General features: G+C 49.7%; 1 protein-coding gene across 1 annotated transcript in view; it reads left to right on the top strand.

Moving 5' to 3' along the window:
* The window catches only part of NDRG1 (N-myc downstream regulated 1), a 55,671-nt gene extending 41,450 nt beyond the window's left edge, over nt 1-14,221 (top strand). Inside the window, exons 10-16 of the mRNA XM_043483222.1 lie at nt 1,306-1,409; nt 3,143-3,199; nt 4,019-4,070; nt 5,388-5,435; nt 6,550-6,585; nt 9,332-9,383; nt 12,373-14,221. Of these exons, the coding sequence (XP_043339157.1) occupies nt 1,306-1,409; nt 3,143-3,199; nt 4,019-4,070; nt 5,388-5,435; nt 6,550-6,585; nt 9,332-9,383; nt 12,373-12,584 (561 nt within the window). The 3' untranslated portion in view covers nt 12,585-14,221. The remainder of the gene's footprint in view (nt 1-1,305; nt 1,410-3,142; nt 3,200-4,018; nt 4,071-5,387; nt 5,436-6,549; nt 6,586-9,331; nt 9,384-12,372) is intronic.
* The last annotated feature ends 443 nt before the right edge of the window (nt 14,222-14,664 follow it).

Genomic DNA, 14,664 nt, shown 5'->3' with positions numbered 1-14,664 from the left:
CTCTGCTTTTCTCTTACAAGGACCCTGGTTCTAAGTCTCTGGATTTAGAACGTACCAGGATAATGCAAGATGACCTCATCTCTGGATCCTTAACTTAATTACATTTGCAAAGACCTTTATTTCCAAATAAGTTAACTTCACAAGGTCCAGGAATGTGATGTGAACATATCATTGGGACAACCTTTCAGCCCGCCAGAGTCCTCTTTTTTTATGTTTCAGTTTCCATTACATTTTCTCCACCCTGAGTGTATAATGTGAACCTCGTAGGAATATAGGAAAAATCAGAGCCAATGTCTGTATTTTCTTGGAAGGCGGGGGTGTCAAGTATAGAGTGAGAACTTTGCCTGACTGTACCTGAAATTACTTGGGGTGTCTCTTGGTGCCCCCAACTCACTGCAGTTGTTTTTATCTGTAACCCCAGCACAATTCCTCAGAGCGTGACTTTCCTGATTTTTTCTGGGAGAACAGCTAGTTGGTCCCTGTTGCTTTAGTACTCGTGGACTGTCTTGACACAGCTCTCGGCCGACACTGGCCCCTCTTTGCTCCCTCCCACTCTTGATCTGGTTGTCGTCAATTAGATCAGGCCCTTTCATGAAATTGCAGCATCCTCTGTTGTACATATGAGAAACAGAACAAGCTCATAACTTGTTTGTTTCAAATCACATTCAGAAAGAAACCAGGGAGAGAGAAGGCTGAGGTCGGCCTTCTGCAAAGATCTGGTTGGCCCTCCTGGGAATCAGGATTGAGCTTCTTTCCAGCAACTTCCCACTGCATGGGTTGGTTTTGTTTTGCAAACATGAAAAACTTCTTTTCATCTATTTCCATTAAAAAGAAATTAATAGTAATTGCTAAAGTCGCATCAGTGTTTACAGTGGGCTTCCTAGACAGCCCAACCTTTATTAAATCCTACAATTTTATGAAGTAGGTGATGTCACTCCCACTGTCTTTTTTTAAAGGAAACTGAGGCTCAGAGAGGTAAAACACTTGTACAATAAAAGGACAGTGATGGAGCCAAGTTCAGATCCAGGAGGACTGAGTTCAGATCAGAACTTCCGAAGTCTGAGCCCAGAAAGGCATACTTGCCCCTCCAGCTTTGCGATCACTCTCCTCGCAGCTGACACTCAGACATCAGTCTGCTTCTGGGTACAGCTTCTGCTTTCCCAAAGGTTCCCTCGGGCCTATAGCAGGCCTGTGGATTAGGCATTAGTGTTTTCACTTTGTACCCGAATAAGCCGAAGAGTAGAGAGGGTAGTGACCAGCCAGCGCCATAGTTCCCACAAACGACATTCTCCTCTCTCTCTGCAGGAGGAAATGCAGAATAACGTGGAGGTGGTCCACACCTACCGCCACCACATCATGAACGACATGAACCCTGGCAACCTGCACCTGTTCATCAACGCCTACAACAGGTACCCAGCGCTGCTCGGTCACACGATGGCTGCTTTTGTGGGTCTGGAACTAAGATGGGGCAAGGGAGGGGAGAGCATAAAGTTAATATAAGATGCAACCCCGGAGCAAATAGATGAGCAGAACAAGGGTGCCCAGGTAGGGCCCTGGGAAGTTAGGTGCCTCCCGGAGTTTTGAGTATTGAGCCTTTGCAAGAGGGCTTCCCAGATGGTACAGTGGTATAGAATCCACCTTGCCAGTGCAGGAGACACAGTAGATATGGGTTCGATCCCTGGGTTGGGACAATCCCCTGGAGTAGGAAATGGCAACCCACTGCAGTATTCTTGCCTGGAGAATCCCATGGACAGAGGAGCCTGGTGGGCTACAGTCCATGGGGTCGCAAAGAGTCAGACTTGACTGAGTGAGCACACGTGTACTCTGCAAGGAGCTTAACTCCACTCCAGATCACCAGGGGTGCAAGTATGAGTGAGAACAGTCCCATGGCAAACAGCTTGCCCATGGATTTACATGTGTGCCTGTGCTGAGGCTGACCCTAAGAAGGACCACAGGTGGGGAGAGCCGAGAGGGACGTGGAGAGGAGTCCAGAAAGGCTACTGGGAGGTGAGAGACTCATTCCCAGGGCAAGGAGCAACTGAGCCTGGCTTTTGGCCAGGGTGCAGCCCTCTCAAGCATACCTGGGTGACAGTCTGGGGCTCAGCTCGGGAAGGGGACAGCTCGGGGCCGCTGCTGTCAGCCAGGGGTTCTAGAATCCTGGGGAACTCAGCCTGCCGCTCCACGGAGGGGTCAGGCCTGAGCCTGCTGGGCTGTGTATCTCCTCACATGTTAGCAACTCAACCGCATGGAGGGCATTCGTGTCCCTCCCCACCCACCTTCCTCCCAGCCTCTCGGTGATGGAGGGACAGGCAATACTCGCAGCGAGTAGCTGCAGACACGGAGGCTGAGCACCCATTCATTCAGCAAACACTGGTGAGGACTGGAGTGGGCAGGCTTTTGGCTGGGCGAGGGGCACAGAGGAGACCAGCAGCAGCCCCCCCTGCAGCCCCACAGGCTGCAGGAAAGAGCTGATGCCTCCTGAAACTCCATGATGAGGGAGCTCTCACCAGCATTTCCTGCTGAGGAAGCGAAGGCCCAGAGAGGTTCAGCACCCTGCCCGAGGTCACACAGCTAGCGAGCAGAGGAGCCTGATTTGAATCCAGCCAGACTGGCTCCGGGCTGTGGGCTGGGAAAGGGTGTCTCATGCTGGGAGGTGCCAGGCAGGGAGAGGCTGGTGGCCATCCATACAGTGAGGGTTTAAAAGGAGGGAGTGAAAGGATCAGGTCTGAGTTCTAAAGAGATGGTTTGGTTACTATGTAGAGGACTCCGAGTTAGGCGCGAGAGTAAGACTCAGATTAAGAGAAGAGGCTGGACAGCATTTGGGAGGTGAAGGCTGTGGCTTGGGGGACAGGTGGGAAAAAGGAAGCCTCCACAGAAGGATGTGATTTGTGCATAAAAGGAAAAAGAAAAACCAGAGGACAATAAGGTAGAGTCTACAGGAAATGTTTGAGTCCTGCTGTCCCTGAAGCCACCTCTATGGACCCAGAGAGGCTGGGGTGGGACCCCACATAGCTTGGGATGTGGGTGGCTGTTTGCCAGAGTGGCCACTGCAGGACTCCTGGGGTTGACTGGGTGGAAGGGGGCTTCCTCCAGCGGAGGGTGAGCTGTTATAATGGCGCATCTGTTTATTGTTTGTCTGCAGCCGGCGGGACCTAGAGATCGAGCGGCCAATGCCTGGAGCCCACACGGTCACCCTGCAGTGAGTTGCCCTTCCCCCTGACACTGTCTCTTCAGCTCTGCTGGCCAGTGCCGGCAGCATCTTAGTCCTGAGCTTGGCAGGGCTGCCTGCCTGGTGCTAGACAGCTCAGTGGCCAAGACCTGGGTGGACTCTCCCCAAGGATTGGGCATGACCTAGCCTCACTCATCTTCTCCTTGTGCAGGAGTTTGGTTTGTAGGGCGTCCCCGAGACCTAGGGTTGGGGGGACCTCAGATCTCAAACAAGGCATGCTAATAACCATACCTGACAGAATTTATGAAACACCTACTCTATGCCCAATTGTTTGAGGCTCTGCTTCACAGAGTCTGGAGACAAATAAGGCACAGGACCCACCTTGAAGTGCTTTATAAAACTAGAAGGAAAAGACAGTCGTGGGTATGACCAACTGGATTCCACCAGTAACGACTATGTCTTATTATAGTTCCTTACATGAACCATATTATTTGACACCTGAATTTGGCACAGGCAATTTCCTTAATTAGGTGTGTCCTTTTTGTCTCTGTTTTTGATGACTGGCAAAGTCCTACTCATCCTTCCTTGAGGAGTACTTGAAAATAAAATATCAGGGCATAGAAATTCTCTGGCTGAAATTCATACTAGGGTGTAAATGACTACTTACCCATTTTATCCCAAAGTAGAGGGTGGAGAAAAAGGCAGTAAAAGAGCGAAGAGTACGGGGGAAAACAAAATAATTTCTTTCCTTTTTTTTTTAAAGAATTCTGGTCCCAGCCTGGCAGGGCTAGGAGCATGAGAATCTTTAAATGAACCTTGTGTTAACTCCCCATCTCTCCCTGCCCCCAGGTGCCCTGCTTTGTTGGTGGTTGGGGACAGTTCTCCTGCTGTGGACGCTGTGGTATGTAAAAATCCCCACTAGCTTCTGTGCTTAAATCGATGGTCCAGATCTGATTGACTTTGTATGAAGTCTCCCAGCCCACCCTCTTCCCCTCCTCTGCTCCCATCAGGGCAAGTGACATCTTCTAGATGCTGTATTGGACTTTGGGCAGAGGGCTCAGCCACCAGCATCCTTCCCTGGTGACTGCCAGCTGTAGTCACTTGGCAGTGGGCCTTCTAACTCTAACCCTCACCTGCAGAGCTGCCTCTCACTGGCTTGTTTATACGGGCATGTTGCCACTCGAATTCCTGGCCAGGAGACTCTGCCCATTTGGGAGTCAGGTGGCACTTTCAGACCTGGTTGGAGCCTTATCATCTGGCAGGGCAGAGAGAGAGCTTAGGAAAGGCTTTCTAGCTCATTTCACCCCTTAATTCCCACCTGCGATGTTGTGAAGGTAAAACAAGGACTCTGTCTTCCCAACATCACTATAGCTGGGGACATGGGAGACTTAGGGGCTCTTGGGAAGAGTATAGAGTGATGATGTTCTTTGTGAGGTGAGCTAACGCAGGGTCTGCAAATGTTCATTTAGTAAAGACCTGGGGTATCCAAATGAACCATGAATTTATTTCAGTCTAGTCCACTGGAAATGGCAACCCACTCCAGTATTCTTGCCTGTAGAATTCCATGGACAGAGGAGCCTGGAGGGCTATAGTCCATGGGGTCGCAAAGAGTCAGACACAACGAGCAGCTAACACTTAACCTTAAGTCCACTGGACATAACTGTAGGATGTATCAATAAAGATACATTGCTTACATTAAGAGAGGTGATAATTCTACTTTAGGCACTCTGGATATCACAAGTGAGGATTTTGCCCACTCTGGATGCACTTTTAAGAGGGTCACTGAGAAATTGAAGAAAGAAACCGGTTTGGTGAATGTGGTTTCATGTGAAGAATAGTTGTTAGGACTGGGGATGTTGAATCTGAAGAATCACTGGCAGCAGCTGGTTTAAGAAGACTTCATTTAGCGACTGTTTCTGTAGCACCTTCTACATGTTATCTAATCTTCATCACAACCCTTTGAAAAAGATACTATCTTTATTTTATTGATGAGGCTCAGAGAAGTTAAGTAACTTGTCCAAGATCACACAGCTCATGACAGCAGGGCTAGAATTTAAAGCCATCTATTTAATGTTCTTTCTTCCTGTGTTCTTTCTTCCATGCCAGTAGGAATATTGGAATTTCTGATGATGGTAGCAAAGTGGCAGGGAGGGGGGAAAGTTTATGACTTTGGTGCCAGGTAGAAAATTAGAAATTTCTTCTCCCTCTCCCCATCCAGGTGGAGTGCAACTCAAAACTGGACCCAACGAAGACCACTCTCCTCAAGGTACAGGGAAATCGATGGGGGGTTGCATTTATTCTTTCTTAGAAACCCCTAAATTTTCTGCAGAATTGAGTTGTGCCTGATTACAGTATAACTGGTGGTTAGAAACCACAGAAATGATGACTGTCTGTTCACAAACGTCTACTGAGTGCTGGCTGGTAACCCAAGACTGCACAGATAAAGGGATCTATGTATGGGACTCCAGGAGCTTATGGGCTGCTGGCCATGGTGCTCTGGAGAGGGATGGACAGGAATCATGTGGGTGGGGCCTGATTCTAGACAGACTCTGCCCACTACAGAAGCCCACTGCCCTGCTTCATGGGCCCCTGGAGCTCAGTTCCCTTGTCTTGTCACTACATCCTCATTAGGCTGAGGGCCTCCCCGGGTTAGCTGACCTTGACCTTGAACCTGGACCGTAGGCTGGCCACAGCTTCACTCACTCTCACCGAGACCTTCCAGCTCTGTTTCCCCATCCTCACCCCATCCTCATTTCCCTGCCCAAGTGCTCCAGAGCCCTAGGCTTTGGAAAATCTTCACACGTGCCTGAAATGACTTTAAGCAGTGATGGCTTTGGATTTGGTGATTTGATAGGACCTTCAGAAGTGACAACATTTACTGAGGTTGGCCAACCAGGAGCCTCATCAGACCTGAAGGCTTGAATGTTGCATTTTCCTTCCAAAGGGTTTTAAAAGAGATCATGTGTATGGGGCCTCATGCAGTGAACGTTTTCTGGTCAGACAGACCCCGGTTGGACCTTTGCAAGTTCCTCCAATTCTCTCTGGCTCAGTTTCTGCATCTAAAGTGGGACAACTATCCCTTCCAGGGTTCTTGAGGGGCAGAGCAAAACCACCTACAGGGCCTGGCACAGCGCCTGGCCTGTCATAAGCTGCAAGTAATGGTTCCCAAGAAGGCAGAGTTCATTGCCAACATGGATAGTAATCAAAGCAGCCTAGCTGAGTGAGGTGGGGGTTTCCCCACCCGTAATGCACCCAGGCCCCCTCACAGGGCAGGACCCGGGTTAGGGCAGTGGGCAGAGTGGGTGCCCACTTGCAGCCAGTCCAGAGTCAGCCTGCCCTCTGCGGAGGCCTTGCACTAACTGTCTTCCCTCTCTCCCTAGATGGCAGACTGTGGTGGCCTCCCGCAGATCTCTCAGGTGAGTCACGCCTATCTCCACTCCCCAGATGGAAGGCGTGGGCCTCTGGGACCTGTTACCCCCTTTTCCCTCACTACCTGCTCCCCACCCCCCACACTGGGACATCTGATGACACGCTGTGGACCTGTTACCGTTTGTAAAAGTGCTTGCACGTCAGGACATATCAGATCCTCCTGCAGGAGCCCCTGTGGAGCAGATGACACTGGGTTCAAGGCAGGAAGGGATTTGCTGAACGGACACAGCTTGGCAGTCATGGACCAGAATCTAGGTGTGCCTGACCCCAAAGACCAAAGGCTGCAGCCATGGGCTCCTGGAGCCGAAGGCCAGAGCAAGGAGCAGAGAGAGGAGATGGGCCAAAGTGTGTGTGTGTGTGTGCACATGTGTGTGTGTGTGTGTGTGTTCATCCACATGTGTATATGTATGTGTGTGTGTGCACATGTATATATGTATGTGTGTGCATGCACATGTGCATATGTGTGTGTGTGCACAAGTGTCTGTACATGCACATGTGTGTGCATGCACATGCATATATGTATGTGTCTGGGTGCATGCATGTGTGTATATGTACGAACGTCTATGTGTACATGCACACGTGTATATGTACATGTGTGTATGTATGTGCATGTCTCTGTGCATGCACTTGTGTATATGTGTGTGTGTGCACACACATGTGTCTATGTATGTGTGTCTGTGTGTGCATGTATATATGTATGTGTGTGTCTGTGTGCGCACGCAGCAGTAATCAGGCACAAGTGGCCTTGGGTGGCTCTCTTAGTCTTCCTTTCCTGTGTCCCTCTCTGTTTCTACTGGCAAAGAACAAAGTATTTTCAAGTTCATATCTGCTGTTGGGTTTTGCCTGTTTAATAGCTGGGAGTAGCCAGAGAAGGATGGGATGGTTCAGTTTCAGAGGGAACAGATGGGTTCCCAGTCGAGCCTGCTTAGATGTAAATATGATTTAATAGTTGCACACTAGTGATGGGCTGTTTATCCACACAGCCTGCTAGACACCCTGCTGAGACAGTGCAACTTAAACTGGCTGGAGAGAGGAGGCACCGTTATTCTTTCCTCTCTCCTTCCTTTATTCCTTTCTCTATTTGAAATGAGAAGACTCTAACCCTAGCCGTAATTAAAGCACTCTTTATTTTGTTTTGGTGTGAGATCTTAGTTCCCCAACCAGGGATCAACCTGTGGCTCCTGTTATGGAAGCGCAGAGTTCTAACCACTGGACCACCAGGGAAGTCCCAAAACACATTTTAAATGTCATGGCAGGAGCTGAACTAGCCCAGCCCCTCAGGAGAGCAGCCCAACGAGAACCCGTGGCTCTGTAACCCTGCCTTCTCCTGCCCTTGCAAGTTGAATGTGTTTACAAAGGGCATTCCCATCCTTCATTCCATTCAATCCCTGCAATAAGCTTTAGAGGGAGGAAGAACGTGCCTTCTACCGCAGCCACAGAAGGGGAATTGAGGCTATCAGACGGCAGAGATTGCCTGTGGGCACACAGGGGAGCTGAGTTTGGGCCGAGGTCTCACTTCCAAGGCCATCCTCTTGTTTCTGTCCACCATGTTGAACACAGATGCCCTTGGCTTTCTGCAGCTCCAACTTGCAACTCTTGTTCTTATCTTATCGTCCCGTGACTCCTAGAGGGCACTTTCAGCACAGACTCTTCTTTGAGTGTCACCTGGCTCTTTGAGAACAGCAGCAGGTATTCATGGAGGTGGGCAAGGCCACTCTGATGATAGCTCACCAGTGAAGTGAAAGGGTGTGAGAATAGACCCAGGACATTATATTTGAGAGTTAGAATTAATTAGCCTTCAAATATGACCTTTACCCAAACATTCACCTCCTGGTTTAGGTTAAATTTTGAGAGTAACTGGTCAAACTGAGTATGTTTGCAGCACTCCCAACTCATTTAAAGTAGCCCAATTGATTAGGAGATTTGTCTGTTCATCCATCCATCTATCCATCCATCCATCCTCTCATCCTGTCCTCTTTTTCCATTTTTCATTTCCTTTCATCCTTGCATCCTTCCTTTTTTAAGACCATCCATCCTTCTTTTATTCATCTATCCATCTTCCTTCCTTCTTTCCATCCACCTTTTTTCATTTTCATCTATCCAGTTATCCACCATCCTTTCATCCAGTCAGCTACCAGCCTGCCTCCTACTGGGGTGAGAGTAAGCTGCTATGGGATTTGGAAAACCCTGGGTTAATGCGCAGGCCCACTAATTAACCAGAAGACTTTGGATAGATTGTTTATCTCTCCAAATCTGTTCAGCTATGAAATGTATATGAAGACGATGCTAACCTCATAAAGTCATTGTTGGGAGAAGATGAGAGAGTGCTGCAAAGCCCTTAGCACAGTGAGTGGCCGTTACATTCTAGACGCTGAGCTGGACACATCAGTTTATCCAATGATGTATTCTTCCCAGAAATCCTCAGTTGCAGGTGTAGCACTCTGCCCATATTATATAGGTGAGAAAGCTGGCTCAGACTGGTCATGTAACTTGACTAAGCTCCCCCAGCTATGTAGTGAATTTGAACTTTTTCTTCCTGACCAAAGCTAAGTTCGTTCTCCATAATCATCCCATTCTTTCCTTTCCTTTTGTATTTTTGTCCTGTCAACACGTGGTGGCCTTCCATCTTTTGCCAAGCTCTTTAATGAAGGCGACCACAGGCCTGGCTCCCAGTGGCCATGAATGATCCGGACCTCCGGTGACTGACTGCACTTCCGCTCTTTTCTCTTGCAGCCGGCCAAGCTGGCCGAGGCCTTCAAGTACTTCGTGCAGGGCATGGGATACAGTGAGTATGGGCTTTCCCAGCAGGGGGTGGGCCGAGGGGCAGCGGTGGGCACTGGAAACGGATTGGGCCAAGGATTCTGTGTCACTGTGGGCAGCTTTAGTGTTTTGCACGCCGGGCACGTCGGGGAAGAAATATTTAGGTGCGTGGAGGGTGGGCCGAAGTGCAGAGCTTCCAGTGTCTCCTCATACCCTAGTGGCTCATTCTTCCTCCGTTGTTGAACAGAAGCTGTTTCACACCAGGGAATGTTTTAAAGCGTGGGTGAGGACTAGCCCTCTGAGAACCAAGAAGACAATAACCCATGAAACCATGAAAATCTTTTTTAATTTTGATTACATGCTTCCCTAAGAGACTTGTAGCGAGGATGGTAATGGTGGTCGTGTTGATGGTGGTGCTGGTGACGTGAGGATGGCTGGTGGTGGTGATGGTAATGGTGCTGGTGACGTGAGGATGGATGGTGGTGGTGTTGGGAGTGATGGTGGTGATGGTAATGGTGCTGGAAGTGATGCTGATGGTGGTGGGGTGAGGATGGTGCTGGGTGTGATAGGGGTGGTGGGGTGAGGATGTTGCTGGTGGTGATGAAAAATCATTAAGTCCTTTTTTTTTCTCATTTAATGATCACAGTAATCCTAGGAGATACTCTTGTCCTCATTTTACAAATGATGAAACTGAGGCCTTGAGAAATTAAGCAAGAAGCAGCGTAGGGATCTGTGAAAGTTCTTCGAAAACTGCAAAGCTCCGAGCAAATGGGTGATCAAGGCACTTACATTCAAGGCAGAGCATGACTGCTAAATCATTAGATTTGAGAATTGAAGGATAAATAGCAGCACAACTAAAGAACCTGCAGCTTCTTGCATTATGGTTCCAGTTCATTCACAGACACACACAGCCCCTTTTCAGCAGTGCAGTCCCATGACCGGGACAGGCAACTCCAAGTTCAAGCTCACTCCCGGGCCGCATCCACTGTTGTATACGTTGGTGTGTCAGCCACGGTTTCAGCCCCGATGTGGTTGGTTTTGCTCTCTCTCTCTGCTGCCTGGATTTCTAATTCGAGTGCCCATCTTAATTAAGAAGTCTGAATGTCTAGTCACTTCCTTTTTTTTTTTTTCTTTATTTTTCTGAGGCTTAAACTGTTTGCTCATTTAAAATAGTAATGTTGTGTTTGGTCTACTGACCGCAGTCTTCAGATTGGCCTCAGCCACATTTAGTTTCTAGCACAGCTGAGAGCAGGCGAGCCTGATTTTCATGCTCCGGGCAGGATTCATGTCCCAAAGTGCCCTCTTCGAACAGAAAACATTTGCCTGGGGGTCTTTGCCCCTCTGGGAAAGTGCACAGCAAAGGCAGTAACTCGAGAAGGGCTTTGTTTATCTTGCAGGCATGAATTGGAACTCATTTGTCTTGAACCTGCCGTGGGTTTGGATTTCTGCTTTGAAAGTGCATTCTGGGGAGAAAGGAAGTGGGAGGCCGGCCTTGTTTCCCCCCACCCGCTACGTCGGCTTCTATTTCCAGAAAGCAGCCTGCAGATCATAGGGAAAGATGACAGAAAGAGCTAGAGGCATCCACCAAAGACGAGGAAAGGAATCGCTTATTTCCCGAGTGTCTGCTCACAGCCGTGGGCCAGTGTAATGGGCCCTTAGCATCCATGACTCCGTGCTAGGGTCACCAGAGCCCTGCAGCGTCAGTAAGACCCCAGGTGTGGAATCAAGGAACAGAGGGCTCAGAAAATATGTGAGCAACAGATGTGGGATCGATCCCGGTTTTTTCCTGGATTCAGCAGCTAGCTCTTTAAGAGGATTCAGTATGCAAGGATGAATTCTGTTTGTTGGTGTCTATGGCGGAAAGCCAACACATATGCCTACTGAACCAATAACATAACCCCTCCTTACGTGTGTACCTATCACTGCCTCGGTGTGTGGCGTCTATTATTCAATGTGATCTTGACAAAGAGGCTTCAATCGGCTGATGGAGTAGTTTCCTAGGGTGGCCGTAACAAATCACACACTGCATGACTTAAAACGACAGAAACTTATTCTCTCACAGTACTACAGTTTTAGAGGCCAGAAGTCAGAAACCGAGATGTAGGCAGGGTCATGCTCCCTGTAAGGATTCTAAGAAGAATCCTTCTTTCCCTCATTCCAGCTTCTGGTGGTTGACAGCAGCCCTTGGCTTGTGGCCGCATCACTCTGACCTCTGCCCTGTCTTCACACGGCTGCTCCCTGGGAGTGTGGTCAGGAGGAAACCAGCCATTGCATTAGCGCTCACCCTAACCGAGAATGAACTCCTCTTGTCTAAATAGATCTGCAAAGGCCCTATTTCCAAATAAGGTTATAGTCAGAGATTCTGGTGCTCGTGAACTTGGGAGGGTGCTCTTTAACCAGTACAAGTGGGGTTCTTCATTCCACCTTCTCAGCCACCTGCCGTGTTTGAGGGCATTTTAAGTCCTTCGGAATGGACGGTGATGTTAACAGTTTCCGGGCGCTCACAGGTTGCCCGCGGGAAGTGGTGACCGCTGACTGCTCTGTGTGGCCTCGGTTTCCAGCCTGTGGCATGCAGGGATTAGCCAGGCCAACTCTGAACATCCTCCTGACTCTAGAGACTGTTGACGTTACAGGGTGGTGGGCACACACTCGGGCACTGATACCCAGGGGTCCATGGTAGGAGTCTTATTTTACACGTGGGGACGGGGTCTCAGAGAAGAACGCTCCTAGAGTCCCACAGCTGGTAAGCGAGTAGCAGACAGCTGCGATCGAGACCCCGCTGGTGGGTTCATGCCAGGGTGGGACCTGTCAGTCCTCACCCAGCCTGAGCCTGGCTCTTCACCTCTGCGAGTGGGTACGGGAATGACGGGGGGCCCAGCGGCTGGATGGCCTTGAGGACGGACAGGAGCAAAGGTTCCCCGGGCAGGCGGGGCACACGGCAGGCTGTGTTGCCGGGGTGCGAGCGCCTCCAGCCTTCGCCCACCCCCTCACCGGGCTCTCTCCTCTCTCCCCAGTGCCCTCTGCCAGCATGACCCGCTTGATGAGGTCTCGCACAGCCTCAGGCTCCAGCGTCACGTCCCTGGAGGGCGCCCGAAGCCGCTCGCACACCAGTGAGGGCGCCCGCAGCCGCTCGCACACCAGCGAGGGCACACGGCTGGACATCATCCCCAACTCCGGCGGCCCCGGGAGCAGCGCCGGGCCCAACTCCACGGAGGTGTCCTGCTAGGCGGCCTCGGGGCCGGCCGGCAGCCCCTGGACTCTGGGACCGATTGCTGTAGCTGCCCCTCCTCCGGCCCCCCTCCCCACCCCTGCCTGCCAACCGCACGTTAACTCGTAACTCGGTATTAATCCAAAGCTTATTTTGTACAAGTGAGCTCTGGTGATGACACAGTGAGATTGGGTGTTTGTGGGGTCGCCCTTTCCCAGGAGGGCAGGGCGGGGTGGACCAAAGGGAAAGATGCACCTCAGTGTCCCCCCCGAACGAGGGGCTGAGAGGCCACCCTCCTACCCTCCTTTGGAGACGCCAAACTGCCAGAAACCAGCGCAGAGTAAACACTCGATCCATCCAAGGCTCGCCTGGCCGGAGCATCCTGGCGCAAAGGGACACCTTGTTGGAAGCCCAGCCTGCCTACTTCCTGTTTCCTCTCCAACTAAAGAAAAAACAGACCCAGATTCTGGAAACCAAGCCCTTTCTGAATGGGGAGGGGGAGAGTAGGGAGTGGTGGGGAGCTCTTTTTAAAAAAAAAGCCAAACAGGAAGCAGGGAGAGAGGTGGAATTGACGCAGAGGCTCCGAAGTATTTGGAAAAAGCAAATCTCCATAGTTAACTTGAAGAAATAGATTTTTTTTTAATGTTTGTGCATATATACACTTTTTATGGTTGATGCCTACAAGCCTGTTTTCCTGGCATTTTTTAACGGACAACAGAAGTAGGTGACAACATCTTCCAGTTTTTCAAAGAAACGGTCTTGGCAGGAGTTTGGTATGTGTGTTTAAGGCTTTGAATCAGCTGCCTGCCTCCCCCGCCATCGCCCCTACTTCCCACCCCTAATACGTGAACCAGTGGTGATTTCATTCATGGGGAAGAGTGCGTAGATTTGTAGTCGTTTACTCTGAAATGGAAAGATTGCAAACAGCTGGGCCTGGCTGTGATGTGTCTCCAGGCAGCACTGGGGCGCGGGCGTTGGGGTGGGGTGGTATTTTTGGTGATTAGATATAAGGAATTCCTTGTGGTTGTGATGGAATCCAGTGCAGTTGTGATTTCAGTCGATCCCGTCTGGTTCCCAGGAATTGTGTGTGATTAAGTTAAATCCTGCTTCTAGTCTTTGACAACGGGGCAGGTGAATCTGAACTTGACTGCCAAAGGTTTCTGACCTGGTGACCTTCCAGGATCTTCAGCTAGGGGGTGGGATTTACGTGGGGAGTGGTGGCCCAGAAGATGTACGGAGTCTGAAATGTGTATTCCATGGGACTCCCTTCTCTCTCCCGGCCCCTCTAACTTCTCCCTGAACGGGGTGGCACCACTGACATTTCTGGGCAACGTCAACATAGCTGTCAAGTTCCTATACTACTTACTGCCTTTCGATCTCATTTTGGCTAACCGTGGATCTTTGTATAGGAAGTTTTGATCAGAATGAATGGAGCAGTGTGCATTAGCCGCTGGGGCCTAGTGGTTACTGGGAGGAAGTAGTCAAGCCTTCTAGGTAGCTTGGGGGGTTATGACTCAGTTTACCTGTCACCTACCACCTGGGAGGCAGAAATGGCTGAATCAGAACAAGAAGCTGTTATGTACAAGTCTTTCCAGAAGAGTTTCTTAATGAGATATTTGTATTTATTTCCAGATCAATAAATTTGTAACTTTGCAGTGGCTTGTGTCTTTTTCCCCTACCTGAGAGATCATCCACTGAGATGGGTCTTTCCTTACCGGGGGCTTCCTGCCCACATGCTCCTCACCTTTGGAATTCTTTAGAGCATCACTGTCCAATAAAAATACAATGGGAACCACCGATGTAACTTCACATCTTCAAGTAGTCACATTAAAAAAGGTAGAAAGAGACAAGTGAAATGGATTTTAATAATGCATGTAACTCAGCATATCCAAAATATTAACATTTTAACATAGAATCAATATGACAATTACTGAGGTGCCTTGCATTCTTCTCTTCCTACTGAGAAGTCCAGGGTGTATTTGCATCACATTCATTCATGTCGGTACTCAAATGTGTTCGACTCTCCGCGACCCCGTGGACTTTACCCCACCAGGCTCCTCTGTCTGTGGGATTTCCCAGGCAAGGTTACTGGAGTGGG

Source organism: Cervus canadensis, chromosome 12 (genome assembly GCF_019320065.1).
Source record: "Cervus canadensis isolate Bull #8, Minnesota chromosome 12, ASM1932006v1, whole genome shotgun sequence".
In the NCBI taxonomy this organism is placed as follows: domain Eukaryota; kingdom Metazoa; phylum Chordata; class Mammalia; order Artiodactyla; family Cervidae; genus Cervus; species Cervus canadensis.
Note: the sequence above shows the minus strand (reverse complement) of the source record. Positions and strands in the feature narration are given on the sequence as shown.